The sequence below is a fragment of the Saccostrea echinata genome, unplaced genomic scaffold (genome assembly GCF_033153115.1).
Source record: "Saccostrea echinata isolate AGI-Se365-2 ecotype Australia unplaced genomic scaffold, CSIRO_AGI_Sech_v1 ptg000022l, whole genome shotgun sequence".
Taxonomy (NCBI): Eukaryota; Metazoa; Mollusca; class Bivalvia; order Ostreida; family Ostreidae; genus Saccostrea; species Saccostrea echinata.
The window spans coordinates 12,533,891-12,560,351 of record NW_026889771.1 but is presented as its reverse complement, the minus strand read 5'-3'; the positions used below and the strand labels follow the sequence as shown (position 1 = coordinate 12,560,351).

The 26,461-nt window shown below is 32.6% G+C and overlaps 1 protein-coding gene across 9 annotated transcripts in view; it reads left to right on the top strand.

Annotated features, from left to right (window-relative positions):
- LOC133190428 (spermatogenesis-associated protein 1-like) overlaps positions 1-26,461 on the top strand; it is a 41,825-nt gene that overhangs the window by 11,747 nt on the left and 3,617 nt on the right. The window contains exons 4-14 of one of the 9 annotated variants that reach the window (XM_061326057.1): positions 4,331-4,384; positions 11,221-11,323; positions 13,330-13,467; positions 14,528-14,975; positions 15,384-15,645; positions 16,743-16,808; positions 17,046-17,726; positions 19,698-19,794; positions 20,786-20,911; positions 24,108-24,286; positions 26,274-26,372. In XM_061326057.1, coding sequence (XP_061182041.1) covers positions 4,331-4,384; positions 11,221-11,323; positions 13,330-13,467; positions 14,528-14,975; positions 15,384-15,645; positions 16,743-16,808; positions 17,046-17,726; positions 19,698-19,794; positions 20,786-20,911; positions 24,108-24,286; positions 26,274-26,372 — 2,253 coding nt within the window. Of the gene's footprint in view, positions 1-4,330; positions 4,385-11,220; positions 11,324-13,329; positions 13,468-14,527; positions 14,976-15,383; positions 15,646-16,742; positions 16,809-17,045; positions 17,727-19,697; positions 19,799-19,882; positions 20,053-20,785; positions 20,912-22,414; positions 22,612-24,107; positions 24,287-26,273; positions 26,373-26,461 lie in introns of those variants that run through there. The other 8 variants (XM_061326062.1, XM_061326059.1, XM_061326058.1 and 5 more) reach the window with 8 other exon arrangements.

Below are 26,461 nucleotides of genomic sequence, written 5' to 3'. Positions count from 1 at the left end.
AAAATTTTATAGCATCTTCTATTAGTAATTGGACCATTACTTGCATAGATGATATAACTATGAATGCTTACCACAGTCATGCTTCAGATGCTGCATCTGACCTATATGTTCTAGATGATTGACCAGGTTAAAGTTATTGGAGAAGGTCACATCCCTATCTGGACCAAATTTGTATGAATGATACATCTAGGGATGCATAGTACCAGACTTGCTTGGGATGTAGTATCAGCTGGGTTATTTTTGCTGGATAAAAGGCCTAGCTGTTACATGTATGATGAATTGACTTGTAACAAATGGAGTCAAGATTTTGCCTTACTGGTCAAGATGGGTTTCATAATCTTTGAATACCTGTTTGTTTGAGCTATAATATTTAAAATCCACAAATAAAAAAGGCTTCAAATGTTGTTTCTGAATTATGAACAAAGAGACTGTGTGTAACAATGCCCAAATCAAGGTTCAAAGGTTGAATTCAAAAGGTCAAGTTCATAGGCCAGAACTTGGAATTCTTAATATGCAATGATGGATTTATTTATCAATTAGAGAGAGAAGGTTTAAGGTATATAAATTAAGCATTTAATGCTTTCACATATATATTGGTCTCATTGAAAAATCTCTAATCTAAATTGGTTTGTATGAATGCTTGAAAGGAATACACTGTATGTGATTTTTCAAAAGTGCATCAAGAAAGTGTTAGCAAAATATTTATATACGCTCACTTTACACAGACACCTAGACAAGTGTACTGTATTCCAGTCTAAAGTTTTAAAGCTAAACTTAAGTCAATTGTCTTGTATTTCATGTGATTTTTTTTTTTTTTGGTAAAGATAGATTTCATGTTAAGCAAATCATGATAATGATGTTGTTTTTATGAACTAATGCCTCTTGATACCATGTTTAGTCACATGCAAACCTTGAGCAATGTTTGAAACAGATATGATTTGTTTACTGTACTCAAGAATTTAGATATGGGTATAAAATTGTAGAGGTCTAATTTAGTTTTTCGAGGGCTTATCAATATGGGAGTGTTCTACGTGTAAACTTGTTCATTTACAGTAGGGCCATTCACTCTAGTTGGGTGTTCTGTGTTTGTTCAACACTCTTGTTACCTAAAATTCAAGAGCCTGATGTTTTGGGGGCTACATAAACTTGCATTAGTTATGACAAATTCACATGGTAATTTTATTTCCTAAAATTTCATGTAGAATTTTTTTTTTTTTTTTTTTTTTTTTTTTTTTTTGAAGTTGAAACAGAGAGAGTATGATAGATCTCAGTTTGATTTAATGATTTCATGTCAAGAAGTAGACAAGCAGATGAATTGAATAAAAAGGTCTTATTTGCACAGGTGTAATGGAATTCATAGAAATTCTACAATAATTCCAAACCATGCACCTTTGCTGTTTGATCTCAGTTACTAGTGTGTCACAGTGTATGGGGGTGATCCTCTCTCTTTATGTTATATATATATTGGTTGACCTGTCTGCCACATTGATCATTTATCTTCTGACACTAGAAGACAGACTTTTGTATTACAAAAGGTATGCACCCTTGGTCATTCAATTATTGAAATTTTGGGCAGAGTTTTATAGGAATTTGATCAGTATATCATGGTTTCTTGCTATATAGCTGAGTTTCTAAATGTACTAAAAATCTCCCTCTAGCAATCTGTTTAAGCTGTGCATGTCAAGAGAGAGAGGGAGAAAGAAAATAATTATGCACTTTTTAATTTCCATGTTATAAAGGAATATTGCTAAAAATCTTTGGACTGAATGACAAATGATGCATAATTACACATTAGGTTTTACTGAGGAAATGATTTCTATTTATTTCCTCCGAACGTTTCATTCTTCAAGCTTTTCATGTAGGGTGCATTACATAAAACATAAATACAATCTTTTAAATATTTTTACATTCTTCAAACTGGATGTATTGTAGTAATGGAGTGAACCCACCATCCATAAATCCTTTGGTACATACAAACAAACCAAAAATAGGTATTTTAAACTTCCAATCCAATTATATTGGTAAACTGCAGATATTATATATTAGAGCAGTATGTAAGCTGGTCAATTTGTTAAACACTGGTATGCTGTAGCTTCATATATAGAAACCTCAAAAACCTTCAGTCCAGTTTAGATTTTTAAAACAAAAGAGCCATTTTCTGATTACTTAGTGTGCCAGGAATTTGGTCAATGGTGCCTGCTTATTTGTACATATATATATAATCAAGTGAAACAACCATACTTCCCAAATATCACTGAATAGCGAAAAATATCGAATTGCCTTTTTTGTAGTGCTTGCAGTTTGTATGTAAATACTGAATGGATCGCGATGGAGTCTTCATTGTCATTAAAATCCTCAATATTTATCTTCTAAGCTCTGCGTATGAATAAGTGTTATTAAATCGATAATTAAATGTCTAGTCGCTATTTATTTTATCTAATAAGCATTATACCAGTTTATCCCAGTAACATAGGGCAAGAGCCAGATGATATCTCATTGTAATATGAATTGAGGGTAGCTCTGGCAATAAAGGAGGAAAAATACAATTGGGTAACAATTGGGGATTGATGTGCATATTGGGGATCTTGTTTTTGTTTTTTGTTTTTTTTAAATCTGATAAACTTATTGCGGTAAATTTTTATGCATTGCAGATTTAAGGTAAAAAGTAATGAATAAAAATGTCAAAAGATAAAAAAGAATAAAACAAGTTAGGACTTGTAGTCGCACATTGATGAAATGTACTGTATGTAATTTAAGTACTTCATAATGTTTCTAAATCTACCCCTGTTTGAATGGTAGTGCTTTGGAAAGATCAGCAATTATGATAGTTTTTATACAAAGCCATAACAAGTTAAAAAGTATTATCAGTTGTGACAATGCCTATCCAAACATTGTGTCTCGTTCAGTGATCCATTTTGTTAGACAGACTTTCATTTGCTGCATGATTACCCCCTTGTGTTCCACCCATTGCTAGCTAGTGTGTATTAACTACATGAAAGTTGAAATGACTGGTTAGGGTCCATTATATTTCAAAGATAAACTGATTTTTATGTGATATTTCACAGTGTATAGACTTGTAAGGGTTGAAAAAATCAATCTGTTGAAACCTATAGGTCTAAACATAATTTATTTTTGAACATACTCACTAATGCAATGTGGTTTTACTAATCTATAGAAATTAAATTATGTCCCTGACGGTGCATTTAAATCTGATGTACGAGAAACTTTTATGTTTGCCACATTAAACTTTTTTGAATTCTTGAATACACTTTCTAGATTCAAGACTCATTTTTCCCTTGTGATATATTACATTTTAACCTTGGCAAGAACTCTAATAAAAGGCTTTGATACATGTATTAAGGGGCCCTGATTTGGCAGTGATTCATATTTGTATGTAAAATTGGTTCTTCTACTATAAATGAAGCTTAGTTTGCTCAATTCTCAAGTTCTTTTCCAAACATTTTCTCAAAAGGACCAAACAGGCCCTTCAAAGGATATTAGCAGTTACATAAGAGTTTGAAGAAAATTGACACATTTTCAATAAAGTTTGCTAAATGACTGCACTACAACTACAAAAAAATCAAATCAATTTCAGGTGCTCTGACAAGATAGTGTATAAAAAGTGTGAGTTTGACTTGTCTATATGACGTCATTGGAGAGATTTATTTGTTGACTCTGGCAGACATGGCAGAAGGGTTTAGATTTGTGATAGAGCACAATTATTGTGTCATGGTTATCACACAGAAATTTACTACAGAGGAAGTGATAGTGAATAAATTGCCATATTATGAACACAGTCAATATTGAATTGCTTTGGCCTATGTTCACAGCTAACAAATTCTTCCTATACATGTATAGTCAAACCTCATTATCTCAAAGTTGATGGGACGGTGAATAAATTGCAGGCAATATTGAATTGCTTTGGCCTGTTTTCACAGCTACCAAATTCTTCCTATACATGTGTAGTCAAACCTCATTATCTCAAATTTGATGGGACCAAGAAAAATTTTTTGAGATATTCAAGGATTTGAGATATTGAGGTTAAACATTCGTAAAAGGTTTTTTGGGAGTTCCAGTTCACTTCAACTTACCTGTGGTGTTTGAAATATCTTAGTTTAACTGTACTTCATTAATTTGTGGACATCTTGAAGAGCATATTAACATTGAAACAAGATACTTCCAGAATGAGTAGTGTGTTATCATTTATGTGGTAAAATCTGTAAAGCAACCGAAATTCTATAAGCAAGAATTCTGTTCTTGCTTACAGAATTTGCCTTGCAAAGATCTTTTTACCATGTTTTAATAATCTTTATTATTTTTTTGTTTTCAGTTAAAACAAAAGCAAGAATACCAGTTAAAAGCAAAGCATTTTATTCCACCTCAGGTAAGCAATGATCTAGAAGTATTCGCTATGTAAAGAGTTAGTAACAAAAAAGAACTTGCACAAATGGTGCATCTCTAGGTACTCAGATAGATACATACTCTAAGATGTTGCATCTGACATGTTACACTCCATTGGCTCTGGTTAAATCAAGGGTTAGCTCAGCATTTAGTTTACTGTATGGCTAATCATAGTCCTGTTTTAGCTTAAGATATGTGTACATAAATCAAACCCAAATGTGTACCTCAGGCAAGGAGAAAAATGCAAAGGGCCAGATGAGGGTTTGAACCCACACCCTCTGAATCACTAGTAGATGCTCTACTAAATGAGCTATCTAGCCACCAGCAATCAAATCCATCTGACCACCACATTCCAGTCTTGGCCTCTGAAGACACCAACCGAGGCTCTTTCATTGCAGGTCTTAATTTCACCTGTCACATCCTGGTCACTAAATGTAACAGGAAGGGAGAAAAATGTGACGGAACGGACCTTAGAAAATATATGGATGGAAAGTGGACATCAGCCTGGGTAGCTCGTGAGTTAGAGCACCTGACTGGTGATAAAGGAGTCCTGGGTTCGATTCTGCAGTCATGTATTTTCTTTATTTATTCTGCCTTTCGTACTACATTTGGTGGCCAGTGTATGGGGGGGCCTTGTTCAGGTTATTAATGTAAATTAGTAATTCCTGACAAGGTGAACTTGTGTTGTTGTGTTTCTTTGAGGTGAGAGAATGTTTAAGGAGGGAGAAATGTGGTAGTCTGAGCTTTATGAACAGTGGATATTGGCCTGAGTAGCTCAGTGAGTTTAACACTTGGATAGTGATTCAGGGGAACCCATGTTCAAATCCTGGTCTGGTTCATAACATTTTTCCCCTTTTCTGTTACACATGCACACTTAGTATATGCATGATTTGTTCAGGCTTATGCAACGAGCTGTTTTATTGATTTTAAAATAGGCATATAATCATTGATGTTGATTATGAACTAATGCTTACTTCTGAATGTCAGAAGAGAAAAATGGAGCCAGAAAGGGTCCTTAATAAGCTTATTCTACTTTTTCTACCTTTTATTGGGTTGATTAGCATCATCATCTCCTTGTATGACCCTGCCTGTTTGTCTGCCTGATCGACAATTCAGTTAGTTTTTTTCCCCTAGAACAGTGCAGATCTCTTAAAATCCTAGTATACTAAATTGACATTACATAAGACCTCAATTCATCAGTGTAAAAAGACATTGATTAGCAATAATAAAGATATTGGATGTCGCCAAGTAATTAAGTTTGCTAATTGGTGATCATTAAAGTTGAGTGAAATTATTTGAGCTTTGAACAGGTCGCTCAATGAATGTGCTAGTGTCTTTGATTTTGCTAAATTTATTGAAAAGTATAGTTTAAACAATCCTAGCAGATACCATACAAAGTGTGTATGTTTCTATATTGTGGTGCAGTGAGTGCATGACTTCAGGTTTTTTTTTTTTCAAAGATTCGTGGGTTGAAAAAGGATTATTACTGTACACAGTGCAATCAGCTGGGATCCTTAAATGTACATTGCATGACTCTCAGACATAAATTAAATGCAAATAGGTTTTTTCTTAAAGGTACTTTGATTAGCATGTATTAAAAATTAACTTCAAACAGAAGTTTATTACCCCCTTTCCTAGGTAGTAGATATAGGATTAAATTTTCTCTGTTGTGTCATCTTGGTATAAGAACACAATTTTTTTTAAGTACAGTCGCTAAATTCAGGGTTACAGGGTGGTTTATAAAAATCAAAGGGATGTAGAAATTATCTCATTGACAAATGCATTTCTAAAATTTAGGAAACTTAGATGTTATGCATATTTTAAATGGATAAGTTGGATTAAAAGAACACCGAGACATTTGACTTCTGACCACACAGGGTTTTTGAGTTTTACATTGTAAATCTCACTTGATCGCATTGATAGATTATAATTCAATATTTCTACGGCACTTAATAACCCTTTGCTGAAATCAGCAAGGTCATTTCATGACAGGTAAAAAAAGACTATGTCTAAAGATGGCTTTGATATTTTGGGAAGTGCATTTTAAAATTCCTGATAAATGGAAATAAAATAGCAATAGGAAGAGTAATGTCCCCTGTCAATTTACTGACGAAAGGTTATAAGGCTTTATTTGCTTGTAAATGAGGTTTTCCATTTTCTCTCAGTGAAACATGGTTAATGCTCTATTTCCTCTTGGAGGATTTAAGAGAGCTGGAAATAAGATATAGATTATTGTTTTATTTATTAATTTGTGGGATGCTGACATGCAATGCTTGAAATTTCTTGTATTGAAACCTTGATGGTATAAAAAAAACTTTAGCACCTTTCAGCAAAATGTAATTTACTTAAGGCAGGGTATATCAGGAAATGTAATTTACTAAATTAGCTGTGATATATAAGGTGTTTCAAGGCAAATATTACTTCCCTGAATAATGGATGGTAATGCTTTTAAAAAGATTTGTAAAAAAAGAAATTAGACATCATGTGCTCAGACTAGCATGCTTGCTACAGGTTAGTTTTTAGCTCTACTGGTCAGAGACCAGAAGAGCTTATGCGATAGTAAGGTGTCCGTCGTCCGTCCGTCTGTCTGTCTGTCTGTCTGTCCGTCCATCTGTAAACAATTTTTCAAAATGCTACTCCTCCTACAGATTTGGTCTGATTTCAGTATAACTTGGCACACAAGTAGACTACACTAAGATACATAATTCTGTGTATTGGTTTTTGATTTCAATGAATGGTGTTGCCATGGTTACTAAAAATAGAAATTTCTGTGAAAAACATTCAAAATGCTACTCCTCCTACAGTTTTGATTTGATTTCAATATAACTTGGCACACAAGTAGACTATACTAAGATATATAATTTTCTTTATCTGTTATTGATTTCGATGAACGGTGTTGCCATGGTTACTAAAAATAGAAATTTCTGTGAAATACTTTCAAAATGCTACTCCTCCTACAGTTTTGATCTGATTTCAATATAACTTGGCACACAAGTAGATTATACTAAGATGCATAATTCTGTGTATCGGTTTTTGATTTCAATGAATGGTGTTGCCATGGTTACTAAAAATAGAAATTTCTGTGAAATACTTTCAAAATGCTACTCCTCCTACAGTTTTTGTCTGATTTCAATATATTTTGGCACACAAGTAGACTATAATAAGATACATAATTCTGTATATCGGTTTTTGATTTCAATGAATGGTGTTGCCATGGTTACTAAAAATAGAAATTTCTGTGAAATACTTTCAAAATATTACTCCTCTTACAGTTTTGATTTGATTTCAATATAACTTGGCACACAAGTAGACTATACTAAGATATATAACTCTCTTTATCAGTTTTTGATTTCAATGAATGGTGTTGCCATGGTTACTAAAAATAGAAATTTCTGTGAAATACTTTCAAAATGCTACTCCTCCAACAGTTTTTGTCTGATTTCAATATAACTTGGCACACAAGTAGACTATAATAAGATACATAATTCTGTATATCGGTTTTTGATTTCAATGAATGGTGTTGCCATGGTTACTAAAAATAGAAATTTCTGTGAAATACTTTCAAAATGCTACTCCTCCTACAGTTTTGATCTGATTTCAATATAACTTGGCACACAAGTAGATTATACTAAGATGCATAATTCTGTGTATCGGTTTTTGATTTCAATGAATGGTGTTGCCATGGTTACTAAAAATAGAAATTTCTGTGAAATACTTTCAAAATGCTACTCCTCCTACAGTTTTTGTCTGATTTCAATATAACTTGGCACACAAGTAGACTATAATAAGATACATAATTCTGTGTATCGGTTTTTGATTTCAATGAATGGTGTTGCCATGGTTACTAAAAATAGAAATTTCTGTGAAATACTTTCAAAATGCTACTCCTCTTACAGTTTTGATTTGATTTCAATATAACTTGGCACACAAGTAGACTATACTAAGATATATAATTCTCTTTATCTGTTATTGATTTCGATGAACAGTGTTGCCATGGTTACTAAAAATAGAAATTTCTGTGAAATACTTTCAAAATGCTACTCCTCCTACAGTTTTGATCTGATTTCAATATAACTTGGCACACAAGTAGATTATACTAAGATGCATAATTCTGTGTATCGGTTTTTGATTTCAATGAATGGTGTTGCCATGGTTACTAAAAATAGAAATTTCTGTGAAATACTTTCAAAATGCTACTCCTCCTACAGTTTTTGTCTGATTTCAATATATTTTGGCACACAAGTAGACTATAATAAGATACATAATTCTGTATATCGGTTTTTGATTTCAATGAATGGTGTTGCCATGGTTACTAAAAATAGAAATTTCTGTGAAATACTTTCAAAATATTACTCCTCTTACAGTTTTGATTTGATTTCAATATAACTTGGCACACAAGTAGACTATACTAAGATACATAACTCTCTTTATCAGTTTTTGATTTCAATGAATGGTGTTGCCATGGTTACTAAAAATAGAAATTTCTGTGAAATACTTTCAAAATGCTACTCCTCCAACAGTTTTTGTCTGATTTCAATATAACTTGGCACACAAGTAGACTATAATAAGATACATAATTCTGTTTATCGGTTTTTGATTTCAATGAATGGTGTTGCCATGGTTACTAAAAATAGAAATTTCTGTGAAATACTTTCAAAATGCTACTCCTCCTACAGTTTTGATCTGATTTCAATATAACTTGGCACACAAGTAGATTATACTAAGATGCATAATTCTGTGTATCGGTTTTTGATTTCAATGAATGGTGTTGCCATGGTTACTAAAAATAGAAATTTCTGTGAAATACTTTCAAAATGCTACTCCTCCTACAGTTTTTGTCTGATTTCAATATAACTTGGCACACAAGTAGACTATAATAAGGTACATAATTCTGTGTATCGGTTTTTGATTTCAATGAATGGTGTTGCCATGGTTACTAAAAATAGAAATTTCTGTGAAATACTTTCAAAATGCTACTCCTCTTACAGTTTTGATTTGATTTCAATATAACTTGGCACACAAGTAGACTATACTAAGATATATAATTCTCTTTATCTGTTATTGATTTCGATGAACAGTGTTGCCATGGTTACTAAAAATAGAAATTTCTGTGAAATACTTTCAAAATGCTACTCCTCCTACAGTTTTGATCTGATTTCAATATAACTTGGCACACAAGTAGATTATACTAAGATGCATAATTCTGTGTATCGGTTTTTGATTTCAATGAATGGTGTTGCCATGGTTACTAAAAATAGAAATTTCTGTGAAATACTTTCAAAATGCTACTCCTCCTACAGTTTTTGTCTGATTTCAATATAACTTGGCACACAAGTAGACTATAATAAGATACATAATTCTGTATATCGGTTTTTGATTTCAATGAATGGTGTTGCCATGGTTACTAAAAATAGAAATTTCTGTGAAATACTTTCAAAATATTACTCCTCTTACAGTTTTGATTTGATTTCAATATAACTTGGCACACAAGTAGACTATACTAAGATACATAACTCTCTTTATCAGTTTTTGATTTCAATGAATGGTGTTGCCATGGTTACTAAAAATAGAAATTTCTGTGAAATACTTTCAAAATGCTACTCCTCTTACAGTTTTGGTCTTCAGTATAACTTGGCAAACAAGTAGACTACACTAAGATACATAATTCTTTGTATTGATTTTCTGATTTCGATGAACATTGTTGCCATGGTTACTAAAAATAGAAATTTCCTTGAAATACCTTCAAAATCTACCCCCACAGTTTTGGTCTGATTTTAGTATTACTTAGCACACAAGTAAACTACAATAAGATACATAATTCTCTGTACCAGTTTCGGATTTCGATGAACAGTGATGCCATGGTTACTAAAAATAGAAATTTTCTTGAAATACTTTCAAAACGCTACTCCTCCTACACTTTTTGTCTGATTTCAGTATAATGTGGCATACAAGTAGACTACAGAGATGCATAATTGGTGTTATTGTTTTTTGATTTTGTTGAATGATGTTGTCATGGTTACTTAAATCAAAATTTCTGTAAAATTGTTTTAAAAGGCTACTCCTCCTACAGTTTTAGTCTGATATAATAATAAATCTTGCCACAAAAGAGACTAAACCAAGGATCATTATTCTGTTTATTGCTGTTGCAAAGTTTCAAGTCCAAGTGCTACTTTTATCTTCCTTTATAAATACAACCAGTAGAGCTACAGTCTCGTCAGAGACTTCTGGTTTTCTTTTTTTTTTGGCCATCTCTTCCTTTTCTTATGCTCTTGTATTTGAAGATTAAAGGGTATATGGTTTTTGCTCTGTCTGTCTGTCTATTGATATGCAAAAACTTTAACCTTGCCCATAACTTTTGATTGGTTGGAGCTAGGGCTTTCATAATTTACATGTTTATTCCTTTTGAAAAGACCTTTCTTTGAGTACAATATATTTGACCTTTGAGTTTGGCCCACTTTTGCAAAAATTTTAACCTTGGCCATAAGTTTCAAATGGTTGGAACAAGCTAGTACGGACTTTCATATTTCACTTGTGTATTCCTTATGACAAGGCCTTTCTTTGGGTACCAGCAATTTTGACCTTTATCCTTGGTGTTTGACTTACTTTTGAATTTTTTTTAAAATTTGCCCATAACTTTTGAATGATTGGTGCTAGGGCTTTCATATTTCACATGTTTTCCATGTGACCAGAACTTTGTTTGCATATCGACAATTCTGACCTTTTGACCTTGACCTTGGAGTTTGACCTACTTATGAAAAACTTTAAACATTTTGATTTGGACACCATAAAGTTTTACCAATCTCTGCTGTACATTTTCAGGCTTATGCTCCTGAGTTGTATTTATTAGAGGTCAGTCCAGATGACCGAGAGAGCAGTCGGACGTCAACGCGGCCACAATCACCATACTCCCAAAACCCAGAAAGTAAGAAATAGACTCATTTCATAATTTACACTGTACGTACATCATTAAGATCTTGTTGTCCAAAGAATGGATATCATATAAGGTTCACAAATTAACTGACGTATTTCAGTGTACAGTGTATTATAAAATTTAACTTTTTGATTGGCATTTGGCAAAATATTTAGATAATGACTGCCTTTGTATTAATATTTAACCAAGCGTTTGCTGTTGATATTTTAGAAATGATGTAGAATTAATTATCATTAATTATATTTTTGATATAATTATTTTGAAATGTTTTTAATTGCTCACCTTCACTTGAACACTGCATGTGCAATCCTTCCCACCCCCTGGGTTTGGGTGTTTAGATTGTGTTCCAAGGGCAGTATATATATATATATAGGCTAGTGTATGCATTTTAAGTTTGTGTTGTAATATGGTTTGAACATAGGCCTAGTTGGTTATAGGGGTTTTGAGCATTATAGAAGTGTTTGCTACACACATAAACATAAATTGTTTGTTTATCTTGTATTTTGTGTTATTAATTAAAGATATAAAAAAAATTGAGAATATAATTAATAAAAGTAATGTTTGAAAGGAAATAAATGTTATCTCTTTGGCAGATTCTTTTACAAAACCTGCAGAGTTGAACCATTGTATTACATGTTTTGAATGATCATTTGCATGGATTCAAGACAAACATTATATCAATATTGTTCATTGTTTTATTGAATTTCATGAATTGACTTCCCAGTTGTTTGTATAATTTTTATGTCATTTTGATTGTGCATATCATCATCATGGTGAAGCCTTTGGGGACTTATGGCCTTAAAAATAAATTTCTTGTAAGTAGTTACTATGCATCTTAAACTTTATGGGGCATGGAAATCTTTTTGAGAACCTTTCATTTCAATAGTATCTATGGTGATGGTTGTCAATGGTTACTCAATATCTGGTGGCAGAAGGCAGTGACAACAATCTGAATGTTCCGATTTTTTTTTAAATTAATTTGTTAAAAAAATATGTTTAATATTATTTCTTGTTTTTTTTTAAAGAATGTTCAAACACAAGTATTTTCAACATTTTAGATTTACCCCCCTGAAACTATCATGTAGATAATTAACTGCACTTTTCTTAATTTTGCACTGATATTTACACAATAATCGGAAATATATATCTTATTTATCTCTTTCATAATACATGTATTTTAAACAATGGTATTTGATTTAATTATACATTGTATTATACTAGACATTTAGTGTTGGAAAAATAAGTTTGAAAATTGTTTATTAAAAATTACCTAATATACCAGTAGTAGACAAATATTTGTTGTCATTTGAAGCTTTATGGTGCTTTTTTACAAGCTTAGCTGAATACTAGTTCTTGGAGGGTAAACAAAATTTTAAAACATAGATTTTGTCAAAGGATCTGCCATTTTTTAAAGCAATATTTCCTTTAACAACAATATCAGTAAAAATCTAAGATATAATTCATTGTTCTCCAATCTAACCTGCTGCTAATGGAATTTCCATGTTAATTTTACAAAATCAATTGGTATTTAACATGATGGAATCTATTATATCTCTCACCTGATGTATTAATTTAAATAATTTCATTAATGAAATGAAACTTCTGTGAATCACCCCTGCTTTATTTGAAAGCAGGTTTTCCACCCATAGAATTGACTGGGAAAGAGTAGTTTCATTCTCATAAATTTGAAACTTCATGACATATTCCTTTTTTTGTTTTTAAACTTTTGATAATGGATTCATATCTTTCTCCTCTTTTTCTTTTTTTTTTTTATTCCCAAAACAATCTACACAAAGATATGAATAAGAAATAAATTCATAATTGTGTTACTATGTGTTGTGTTGAATAATTAATGATAGTTTTGCACCAGGTTTGCTTTGTTACACCCCAGTATGCATGTATATGTTTCTTGAAATATTCATGTTTACAAAAATTAATTACAACAAAATTAACGATTGCTCTTCAGTTTCCTATAATTCAAATTTTGGATTATCTAGAAATTTCACAAGTAAAAGTGGCAATCAAGCAAAAAGATTCATCCAAGGCAATTTTAGTGAAAAAAGAGAAAAGTCGACCTTCAAAGTTCAGAACCGAAGAGACCAAAAGGCGGACAAAAATTATCTCTCAAGAAATATGTACATATTACTTATATCTTTGTCAACCAATTTGCACAGGCTTTCTTTTTTTTTGTTTGCTTCTTTTAACATTTAACTTTACATTTATTATACGGAAGTTTCATTAGTTTAATAATTTCATTCTTAAAGTAAAAAGTAATTTCTGAGCTGATAATAAATTGAACTTTTATTGATCCACATCATATGAGAAATCTTCAAGGAGATGCAAGGTAGAGAAATTCTTTCTTTTTTTTTTTAGGCTTTCATTTTTTTAAGGCTTTCAGTATATAGATTTTCATTTGTTATTAAAATTGATTTTTCTGTTTTCTTCTTAAATCTTCTAGCCATGCATTATCTTGGAGATGAATTCATTTGATGTTGGAATGTCTCAATGTTTATGTTTTTGTTGATGATTCTTGTCTTGTAAAAGTATATCAGCAACTTTGAAAAGATAGAAAATGATAAATATGAAATCATCTTTCTGAAGCACTAAATTTTCCATTAACTGAACTTTGCATGAAAGTTAGAGGCCTGAAGAACATTGTAAGTGGGGAATGTGAATTATGGCTTTCGAAACTGAAAAAGAACTACCTCTATAGATTATCTCTCCTGAAAATTGTTTACATGAATATTTGTTATGCCTGAATCATCATATATGATAAACAGTAAAACCTGTCTAATCTGGATGTCGTGTATTCTGAAATATTGTCTATTATAATGTAAAATTCTAGTTGCTTCCAGTAAATTTAATTGTTTAAATAGTTGTCTAATCCAGAATGTTGTCTAATCTGGCCAATTTCTTCAGATTAGACATATCTATGTCATTATGATATGGATTGAAGAAAGGAGTGAAAGTTGGAATCTGTAATTAATAATGGTTAGATTAACTTCAGATATCATCATTCATAAAAATTTGCAATAATATATTTATTCAAAAAAAAAAAAATCAAACAATCTGTTTGGAATTTGAATAAAATATAGAAATAGTTGCTGATATTCTTATACAATGTTCTGCCAGTCTGTAAACTTTTGCACGGTAGATGTTACATTGTGTTTTTTTCTCTCCATCTCTTGTCAACAGGTGAGGATGAACGTCGGTCAGCCAACAAATCTAAACATAGGCATAATCAGTCATCCCCATACCACTATTCCCCCCTCCCCAAAATCAGATCTGGCCGTAGCCCAACACGCAGGGTTGAATACAATCACAATGGTGACATAAAAGCAGAAAGTCAAAGATTATCTGAATCCTGGGGCTCTAACAGAGACAAACGCACCCCACCCCCTCCCCAAAATGTGCCAAGAACCCCTCCCCGTCCTAAGGTCTCTAGAGAACAAACTCCCCGTAATCAAACCCCAAGGGAAGAGTCCCATAGGGCTCCTCCTAGGTATTCAACTACTCCAACAGATCACAGAAAGCGAGCAGACCAGAGCCGGGAACCAGCATCAGGAACCTATACTAACCACACCAACGAAGATTCAGGGATTAACGTCAATTCACCAGTTGACCACTTTGATGCATTAGACAGGTGATTGGATATTTCATATTTAATGCCTCATCTATGTCTCTCTGTGAGACCTTTTTTTTCAATGGCCAAACTTGACCATCTCCATCTGTTTATTTTTTTCTATATTTTTGACAGAATTACTGGTATACAGTAAAACACACTTATAACAAAGTGCCAGGGATGGACGATTTTGCTTCTTTATAAATGTAATTCATTATATCCGTTAAGTTCACAATATATTATAAAGTCATGGAGAATGAAAATCACTTCACTATAACTGTCATTTCATTTTAAGCTTGTTTGTTGTGAGCGTGTTTTACTGTACAGAAAAAGATCCAAGACATAATTGGCATTGATTACCGGTAAGTGTGAAAGAATTGTAACTTACAATATATTGGTACCTGTAATCTGTCTGTTGAATGTTTGCAGAAGGAAACAAGAGGAAGACAGAAGAGATGACCTTCATCAGCGTCTTCACCCTGACAACGAAGATGATCACCAAAGAAATGGGGATCAGAATGATGATGAGTGGGAGCGAAGACGCCGTGAGGAAGAGGAGCGAAGGCGTAGAGAAGAGGAGGAACGAAGGAGGAGAGAAGAAGAGGAAAGGAGAAGAGAAGAGGAAGAAAGGCATCGCCTGGAGGAAGAGAGGGAGAGAATACCAAAGCAACAGTTAACAGGTTCAGATGAGGTAAGCAGGGAATATTTGATTTATTGAAATGATGAATTAGGATTTTAATGGCCAGTGACACATTCTCATTTAAAGCAAATGCTAATGTCTCTTACCATGGGTGGCATAAAAGTGAAATACTGTTTATTGTGCCATCATTTTCTCCAGTGTTCAGGTAATGGCAGATAAAATCGAAGGCTCGGAAACATTGAGATTAATGTTTAAAAGGTGACTTCCCAATAATCAATTTGAAATTCCAACATCAACCTAAAAAAAAAGATAAATAAAACTTTTTGATGTATGTCGATTGGAATGCAATCATGCCATCAGATTTTTCAGAGAGAAAGTCCATTCTACCTAGGTAAACTCCTTGATGTGTCCCAAATTACATGGTAATCTTACAATCGATTTCTCGTACAAGGTATTTTCCTAGTGGTTAGGTCGTCCATCAGTATAAGATAATTTGGATAACTACATAATTTGCTGATTTTTTTGTCATCATTTTGGAATATTTTATCATCATGACACAGACTGATATTGTCATTTTGCAGAAATGACAAGCAATTTTTTCGTATGACACCCAGGCATTTGGTTTCCAATTATTGACAAAATGACGCATGTATCATAAAATTGAGTAAAAGTTTGTTCCTATTTCATTTGATTTTGAACAGAAATCACTTTATCTGAGGGATAAGAGAAACTTTTAAGTGCTTCTCTTATCATTTAATGCAACAGGATATTCTTTATGTCTGTCTGTGAGGAAATGCTTATTGATGAACACCAATTTAATTGTAAGGCCCCATACAACGCTGTTATAATATACGGACATTAATCTTTTCAATGAAGATTTTTGTTTAATATCAATAGTACAACCATTCATGGCATGGCAATTCTATACTCTCCTGAATATCCAATACAGCAGACTTTCAAGGCCATTGTCATTTTACATGGTGGAAAAATCTTTTGTCTTATGTCAAGGCACGTCAGTTCATTAAATATTGGCCTATCATAGCAGTAGCCATGGTTAGAACATGCATATTGTCTCAAAACTCAAATTCATTATGTAGTGCAGTGTTCTTAATCTGTGTAATCTTGAGTCTAAAATTTCAATATCCCAGGTTTCAACTGTAAGCTCCGAAAATACACCAATTGCTAGTAATGAAGGGTCGAGAACAACAACACGGGTAAAGCAAACAATTGCATGCAGAGTTTGATGTGAAAATTAATAATCATTAATTTGTAAATAATCAGATGTCTGTCATTTGATTGAATTTCTGACCAGGTGACAATAATGTAGTGTTTAACCATTGATTTATGTCAGAATTTAAATTAAAATTAGAATTGAATGATGTTTGTAGACAGATATTGAACTTGAAGTAGTTCCAGTAGTAATGGGTGGATGTTTTTTAATACCACTTTAGGGAAAACAGTATCAACAGAGTCCATCATCTGCTTTTACTGAAAATTCATTGAATTTCAATAAACGGGGAAATCCTTCGATAAATCGGAATTCAGAAAATTACAACAGAGAGCAACAGAGAAATCAGAATTCGGAAAATTATGGCAGAGAGCAAAGGGGAAATCCCTTGATAAATCAAAATTCAGAAAACTTTAACAGAGAGCAAAGGGGAAATCCTTTGATTAACCAAAATTCTGATAATTTTAACAGAGAGCAAAGGGGAAATCCTTTGATAAATCAAAATTCAGAAAATTTTAACAGAGAGCAATGGGGAGATACTTTGATGAATCAAAATTCAGAAAATTTTAACAGAGAGCAAAGAGGAAATCCTTTCATAAATCAGAATTCCGGAAATTACAACAGGGAGAACGGGGGACCCCATTTTATAAATCAGAATTCAGAAAATTTTAACAGGGAGCAACACAGAAATCCAGTGTTTAATCAGGATTCGAAAAATTATCACAGTGATCATACTCCACCATATAGCGATGATTCAGTTTATAGTCATAAAGACAGAATGAAAGTTCCTGGGGATGACAAAAATTCTGGAAATTCTTACAATAATAAAGGTAGAAGGAAGGATCCCCAAAATTCTGAAAATTCAATGAATTACGATCAGGAGAGGTTGAAACTTCCTGAGACGGTAACACATGGGATTTACTTATTGCATGCATAGATGTTCTTGCTTTTTTTTAGCAGGTCATGCATATTTTACATTTGTAGCTGTAAATATGCATGGATACCTCTTTAAAGATGTGAATGATTTTCAAAATAAACAGACTGCAGTATTTTGTATGTAACAGCATGAATATGCATGTATCATGTATAATATTGTGTGTAATATGTTAATTAGAGGCAGAGATGAGGCTTGAATTGATATGCATAAAGCTATAGTATGTAATGCTCACAATATCATGCTTTAGGATGTCAGGAACCAAATAGAGGATACACCAATATCACAATATGATGAAACTTATGGGAGAATTTCTCATATAAATGATTTTCCAAGAGAAGGAACCAAGCCTGTTCTGAAAGACTCTAATGTAGTGGTTCAAATAAATGATGAAATTCATGGTAAACTGACTCCAAGGGTCATAGTGAAGGTCAACAGTGGTTCATCCAATCGAACGATAGAGGAGGAGAGTTATCGCAGAAACAGACTGAAGATAGGTGATAATGGTTACCACAGTGACCATGATTGGGATGCAAGAAGTGTGAGAAGTTTTCGTAGTGATGGATACCTCTCTGATGCAAACAGTCAAAGGAGTAGGCCTCCTGTAAATGATAGGACGTTTGTTAATTCCGAGAACTCCGGTTCTCAGAGCAAAAATGACAGAAGGTCTGTTGAAAATAACAAAACTTTTGTTGAAAATGACAGATCTGTTATCGGCAGGGAGGATATGAATAGTCAGAATAGTTTTAAAACTGAGAAGAGTGGTAGGAAAAGTGAAAGGAGGTCATCCCTGATAAATGGAAATTCCTTAGTACAGAGTGTAATAGAGGAAGATACAGAGAGAAGTGGAAAGAGATCATCTGCTGGGAAGAAAAAGGAAGTATCTTGGTCTGATAAAGGAAGGCCAGAGGGTAAAAAAGAGGACTCCAATATAAATAACAATAGATCTGATCAGAGATACACTCCAAAGATAGCTACAGAACCTTTAAGTTCAGAAGCCAATGAGAGAAAAGCCCTGGAAACTCCTGCCCAGCTGTCAGATCATGAAAAAGAACCTAGAAATTCAGCAAATGAGGTCAAAAGTGGATCAAAGGAAAATAAGACACCAGCTGTGGAAAATCCTGCCAAGTCAACATATCGTGGAAGTGAGGCTGGAGAAGTTAAAAGTAGTTCCACATACCCAGAAGTAAAGATTGAAAAGTCAGCTTCTGTTGAGATGAGAAGTAAGATTGGCACAGAGTCCTCCTTTGAGAAGTCAGAAGCAGATACTCTGATTTCCAATGTTAACAGTGGCTATCAAGGGGATGTTAGTGATATTGGAGCTGATGAGAAAATAGATTCCAATAAGAGACTGAAGAAGCCTAAGGTTTAATTTACGCTGAAAATGCACAAAATGTCCTGACTAATATCACAGAACTGAGAAACCAGCATAGCAGAGTTATCACTTATGACTAAAATGTTTTAATTTGCATGACTTTTGAAAAATGTTTTCCTGTGATTTTGAAAAATGAAAATTTACAATATTTAACCTTCTTTTCAGCATAAAGTGTGCATTAAAATATTTCTTTCAGCGTTAACATTGGTTTATATTTATTCACCCGAATTTTGATTGTGTGTCTCTATATGTACCACTGCAGTGATTAAACAACAGTAGATATCATGAGCAGCATGAGTCAACTTCATTAATGCTCATATGATTGGGTCATTATATTAACAGATCACAAATGCACTTAATGAATGATGTGAGAGTGTTTCCATCATTATGTATAACTTACAATACCACATCAAATTGGATTATTGATGAAAAACAGAAAAAATCTTTTAAGTAAAGTAATATGTGTGTATGGTTTTTTTTTTCTTTCAATATTTTTGTTATCATTAAATTTAATGTATTATGAGCTTAATTGATTACCAGCTAATAATTTGATTTTTCTTTTCTAGGATCTAAACAGATTCCCTTCACCACCTCCACTTCAGATAAATGATTCAAGTCAGGTCCATGAAACAGAATCATCAAAGCAAAACAAAAAAGCTGAAAGTAGGTCACCTTGTTTAATGCCAAAAACATGTTGAGAAAAATTGGTTTCAGTCTAGAGATAATCATGACAATGTGAACCTATTTGTAGAGTCTCCAGTGGTTATTGTGACCAAGAAATCCTTTTCTAAACAAGAAACAAAGAAAGAAATGAGTGAGAAATTTATGCTTTTGGGAAGAGGTTCTGTAAACCAATGGTTTTGGTTGCACACACTCAGTCAAATATGTACACAAAAAGAAATTTGAAAGTTAGAGCCCATGTGCAGGGAGCTGAATTGTCCAAGTCTAAGGATGATAGGATCAAAGGATTTAAGAAAACTCTAGGCTGACCCATAAATACTGATTGTCTACCCATAAATACTCATTGTTATCCTGTTTGTTGCAACTACTGTTCTATTTTAAATCTCCCATGTAAATTTCTCATTGAAAAAGGAACATAAATTGAGGCCTTGCAATAATGATTTTTTTTCCTTTTGGACAAATATAGGAATGCTGTAAATTTCTTCCTTGAGTGTACCTTTAATTAAATTTTTCTAGAAGTAAATTAAACCATTCAGAAGATTTATTCTTACAGAAACCAATTTAGTCTATCAGAACCATTTTATTAACTAAGATGTCCAACTTGGATGTGTTCCTGTATCTTAATGTAGAGAGTAGAATAAAATTTAAAAATTCAAAATTTCTCTTCAGGTTAAATAAAATATTTAAAACATAATGCCACAATGAAATTATCCCATCTCAACGGAATACATTTTTTTCCAGATTAAATGGTATCATTTTTTAAATTAATACATACTTGTACTTATACATAGAAGTAGACATCACTCTTCAATTTGCATGGGGCATGGTTTTTTATGTTCAGGATGTGTTTTGCATGCTATAAGTGCATACTGCAATTACAACCTGCACATTTTCAGGTTTATTTTCAGGAATAATGTATGTGAGTTAATTTTTTTACTCTCAATAGGAGATATCTTTTGAAATTTATTTGCAGAAGAGCGTCTTCTGAAAGAATTGGAAGCTGCCCGTGAAGCCCGGAGAGCTGTTGAGAAACAAAGGGAAGAGCTAGTAAAAAAGGCCAAGTTAATGCAGACGAAAACTCAGAATCGTCGAAATCATGGTAAGAATGACAGAAATCAAATAATGCTAAAGCTGTATTTGTGAAATTGCTAGCTTAGTAATCCTTGTGTAAATTTACCGATTCGTGAATTATAAGTTACCTCCTTTCCCTAAGTTTGCTTTCAGTTCTTTGAAGAAGAAAAAAATTCTAAGAATTTCACTTTTTATTTGCTGCAAGTTATACCTTGATCCTTATTTTGGTCTAAATACATGTAATAATCACCATCCCTACCCTGAAATCCTTATATGTGTTTTTAATTTGACACAGAAATCTTTGCTAGGTTGTCAAGGTGACAACAAATAATTATTTTGGTTGTTAGTGTGCCAACATCTGCTGGTTTACTGTGAGTGTCCAATGTGTTGTTTATTTCTGGGTGTACCATATTTGCATGCTGAATATGTACGAGTGGTTTGTTGCTAGGAAAAAGGTTTTGTGCTGAGTGATTTGGAGAGGTTTAATATTGAATTAACAGAAATCCAATATGGCAATTATAGATCAAGATATTTTTAGTTAACAGTGAAAAGGTTAGAAATATTGCTGAAAACTCACTTTGTTTATCTAACTGTAAATGGTAAAATATCTTGTTTAATTAAAGGGTTAATACACAAATACATTAAAATTTTTAAAGTAAAAAGCTTACCAGTAATTAAATGAAATAAACACTATTACAATATACTATGCTTTCGAGACAGATAAATATTTTCTCTGTAATTTAAAATTTTTTATTATGTGTACATAGTAATATATATTCTAGTGTTTGATGACTGTTAGACAGATTTATGTTTTAACATGGGAGTCAATTTTGGATTTACAATTATATTAATAGCACCTGGCACTCAGAAATATAAGAACATTTAATATAACTTGAATGTTCAAGAGGCGAAGTTGAGGATTACATGTACTTCTTTACTACCTACATATACAGACTTTCTAATGATACACAATCATAAATCTTGATTTGTTCTTGACTCCCAAACATTTAGTATGCAGATTGTTTATGAATACCGTAACATGAGCAGTTATCCTGCTACCAAAACTGCAAAAATTGAAATCTCCTTGTACATCTACCAGGCAAACTCTTCATTTGCATGACTGTGATGGATTATAAATTTTAAAATTTATGTCTCCTGGGTCCAGAGGTCTGGCTCTAAGATGTGACTTGGATCGATTATACTTATGAAAATGCATTTTATCATAAAAGTCATTATGATGGTGAATGTGTTTTGTATTAAACTATCAAATAAATGCCACATGTTATCCAAAAGTTGTCACAGATGCAGCTTGTTGCTCGTGTGTTAAGAAACTCGTATTACTCAGGTGATCTTTAAGGCCTAAGGGCCTCTTGTTAAATAAGTTTACATAACAGGAAGTGTAGACAACCCCTGCTTTTCATAAGTAAATATTTTGTTATGTTTACCTAAGTTTTCAGTCATAAAGTAATGAGTGGATTGGTAAATTTAAAATAGCCAATAATTTTTTTTTCTTTTCTTTGACAAATTGCAGACATGATGAATATTATAGAGGGTAAGGTTGCATCCTCTGCATGAAATGTAAACAAAAGAATTTTAACTTCTCATATTGTACACTTAAGTACTAATATCTCACACACTGCAATGAAACCAATATTCCAAGTTAGGTAACATTTGATGAAAATAACCAGACATGAGTAAAAAGACACTGTGTGGAATATGAGAAGTCGCCACTGAATGAAAGAAGAAATCTAGCTTTATCTCGATTTTCTGAAAATTTCTTCAAAGTGTGTAAAAATAATGATAAGAACTTTAAATTTTATTTTCATTTCATTTTCTGCTCTAAGTGTGTATTTTTTTTTTTTCGTTTGTTTTTTGGTTAAAATATTGATGTTTTTGTAGTTTTAAATAGCAATTAGCATTCCAAATTGTTCATATTCTCATGAGAATTAATTTCACTCAATATTTTAATATCTATATCTCTATGGGATCAATGTTGAATTGTCAATAGTTACAGCAGTTTAAAACTTTAATAATAATTAAATTGGTTATTGAACAGGAACCCATTTTTAGATTAATCATTTGTAGCAATGCAGAAAAGGAGTGCATCATGTGCAATCAATTTTTACCCGCAGGAAATATTATTGTAATGAATTTGAGTTTTGAATTGTGTGTAGTCAGGCACATACTAATGCAAATTTAAACAATTTCAGATATTTGTGAATAATTAATTTTTCCATTAGTACAAAGGATGTTAAATCTACATCTTTACAATAGATTTAAAATGCAATGTATCCATTACTGATACCAGAATTACATGATACTTAAAAGGTTTGGAGATCGTATAGATAATAGCATTCTTTTTTCCCTCTGGCATTTTTCAAAGTGAATGTTGTATGCTTGTAGAAAATTTAACTAATCAGTTCTAATCCAAAATACAAATATTCAGCTAATTTGAGTAAAATATCTTTTCTTTGTGCATAAAATGCATGTGTATATCATTTAAATTCAAAGTGCTTAATTCAAGAAGGAGATTTCTTTGAAGAATCAATAGTTTTAAACTCCAACCTACTTTTTGAACACATTAATTGAATCTTTGGCCTGCATTTTTGGTGGTAGAGTTACAACTGTCTTTAAGCAGAATGCATGCATTATATAGTGCTGCTTCCAAATTTATCCCCCATTATATGGTGTTAACTGTAAATTGTTCTTGGGACACCACCACCAAGGCCACCAAAAAATGTGCTGGTAAAATAATGAGCACTTTTGTTTGAGATCGATTTTTAAGTGCAAAGTTGGGTAGATTGATCAGATATAGAATGGCTTTGCAAGAAAAAAATTTAATTTAAATGTATTACAAATTAGAAATTGTATAAAAGATAGTGTATATGAATAAGGAATTGTAGAAAGCTTTAAATCATGAAAAGAATCAACATAAAAGATAGACAGTAACAGATCGTATCTAAGATACAACAGTTTTTGTAAAAGATGAGCCGTGCAAAGCTTTAAATCAACTCTGTATCACAAATCAGTAATCCATCGGTCTGATAACGGAACGAAATATAGCTACATCTAAAACCTGTTATTAGGAACACAATGAACAAAGAAAATACAAGCGCCATTGTTAGAGGACACAACATGATTGTTTATGTATCAGAAGTTCTTTCACCTTTGCAGTATAATCCTTATTAATGTCTATTTCAATTCCTTATTCCGTTTTCTTGTAGCCAGGGATTTATGGAAGAAGCGTTATTTTGAAGAAAAGAAAAAGACGCCACCCTTGGAAGAGCAGTGCAACAGATTACGACATGAACTAGATATCATTCATAGAAAATTAATGAATACATTGGAAGGACCTTCTAAAGAGAAATCCACCAGACTGGGCGACTTGAAACCTTCCCAAAAGGTTGGTGACAAGCAAATACCAGGACAGTTTTACCCTGCTTCTTATAGCAATGCAGGACCGGCACCGGTGTACAATCAAAATTATGAGGAAAGCTTGATCAGACAAGGGTATCAGAGAGCATTGCCGAATAATACTACCGAGTATTATCAAGAATACAGACTGTATCATGCTAATAATTATTACAATGGACAAGTAATCCCTCCCAAAATTGGGAGCCCCAAACTCCCTCCCATTTCTCCACAATCTAAAAAGTCTAGCCGACCATCTAGTTATTATAATCAGGCTAATGCCTACCATAGCCCTGTAAATTCAGCTTATAGGCCCTACTCATACCAACCTCCCTCAAAATCGGGTTTTGGGTATCCTTCAGCAAAGAATGGGTCTCCAAATGGAAGGGGAAATCGTCCCAATTCATACCAACCTCCTTCCATCTTATCAGGGTCGGAGTATTCTACACCAAAAAGTGGCTCCCCTACTGGAGGGGCAAATTTCCGTTCCCCAGCTAATTCTGGTAAAAGTGTTCGATTTGAGCCTTTCAGGCATGGTAGAGGACCTAATTACTACTACTAAAGCTATATAGGGATACTTTTAAAGTGATCTGTGATTTTCATTCAGATCAATATGGGGGATCATTTTAGAAGTAGGTTTGGAATACATGTACATGTATAATACATAATTTTTTCATTTTTAAATCTGTATAAAAAATCATATTTTGAAGAATTCATTGTTGTGTTAGTTCTGACTTAGTAAAACAAGAAAATTGATAATTTTTTTAAAAGCTTTTTTGCTTTGACATGTGTTTCTGTAGTTTTGTCATTCTCTTGCCATCTATGAAAAGTTGTAATATTGTATGTGAATTTATTATTTGCTTGTCAAATATTCCACATTTCTATGTTTAACATCTACCTTTAAGCAAAGGCAATTTGTTTCAAATCAGTATTTCACTAGGCAGAACTGCATAGATGCTGTTAGTTAGCTAATAGCTAATGACCTGTAATTTAACAGTATATCTAAGAGTGCATGGTCAAGGAGTTTAAAATTAGACTTTAAAATCGGGAGATTATTCTGGCCAGAGAATAAAATGACCCTAATCTCCATTTAAAATTTTGACATCAGTGTAAGTATATTAAAAAAAATAAAAGGGAAGTATTAGTGTGTACTAGAATTAGGACCCAATGCTTAAATTATAATACAGAAAATGTAACATATTCTAGCTTACATTGGTTGGTTGGCCTGTGGGATGGGGGGGGGGGGGACAAATTGTCTTCTATGTGATGCATTCCATAGTGTCAAATTTTCTATGCATTGTCTTTATATAATTTGAGAACATTTTTTTTTATATTAAATCCTTTACGCAAACTTAGCCGATCAAATTTGTCAACATGAAATGATTATCATACTGTGATATGTGTATTGTATAATAGGGAGACTCAGTTTTCATCTGTTTGTTGGAGCTACTACTAGTTTCCTATATAAACAGTCAATCTTTGGTATCTCAAACTTTGATTGACCAACAGCTTAACTTTGAGACAAATTGGTTATGATTGAGACTTTAAATTCTATGTATAGTTGAGGGACACCTGTCTCTTTGACATTAAATCTCTTATTTTTGATGTATTAATGTTTGAGATTCCAAAGGTCACTCGTATAAACTCTCAAGTTACTGACAGCCATTTATCATTGGTTATTAAATACAAAACATCTATCTGCATGTCCATGTTTTCCTCAAGTGGGGGAAAATTCCTTAGTGGTTTCTCTTGAATTTTACACGTCAAGATGTTTAAAGCACAAGTAAAATAGAGTACTGATTTTTTTTCCTGTTATATAATATCCTTGAAGTGTTCTGTGATAAATTTCTTGCTTGTATAATTTTTTTGATGTTCATTTACTAATAATACTTTTATGTCATTTTATCATTGACTTCAACTGTTATTGACTTGAAGTAAATAAAGAATATATTTCTTATTTGGTGTTTTGTATTTTGCAGAATAATTATAAAATACAAGCTACGAGATTGACTCATGAAATTGATGACATGAGGCGACGACTCGAGAATGCCAAGATGAAACTGACAGCTGAGATGAAGGTATGTCACCTGACCCGCCCCCCTCACTGGCACTGAATTTACACCTATCCTTTTCTTTCCTCAGTTATATCCCTTTGATTTGGAAAACT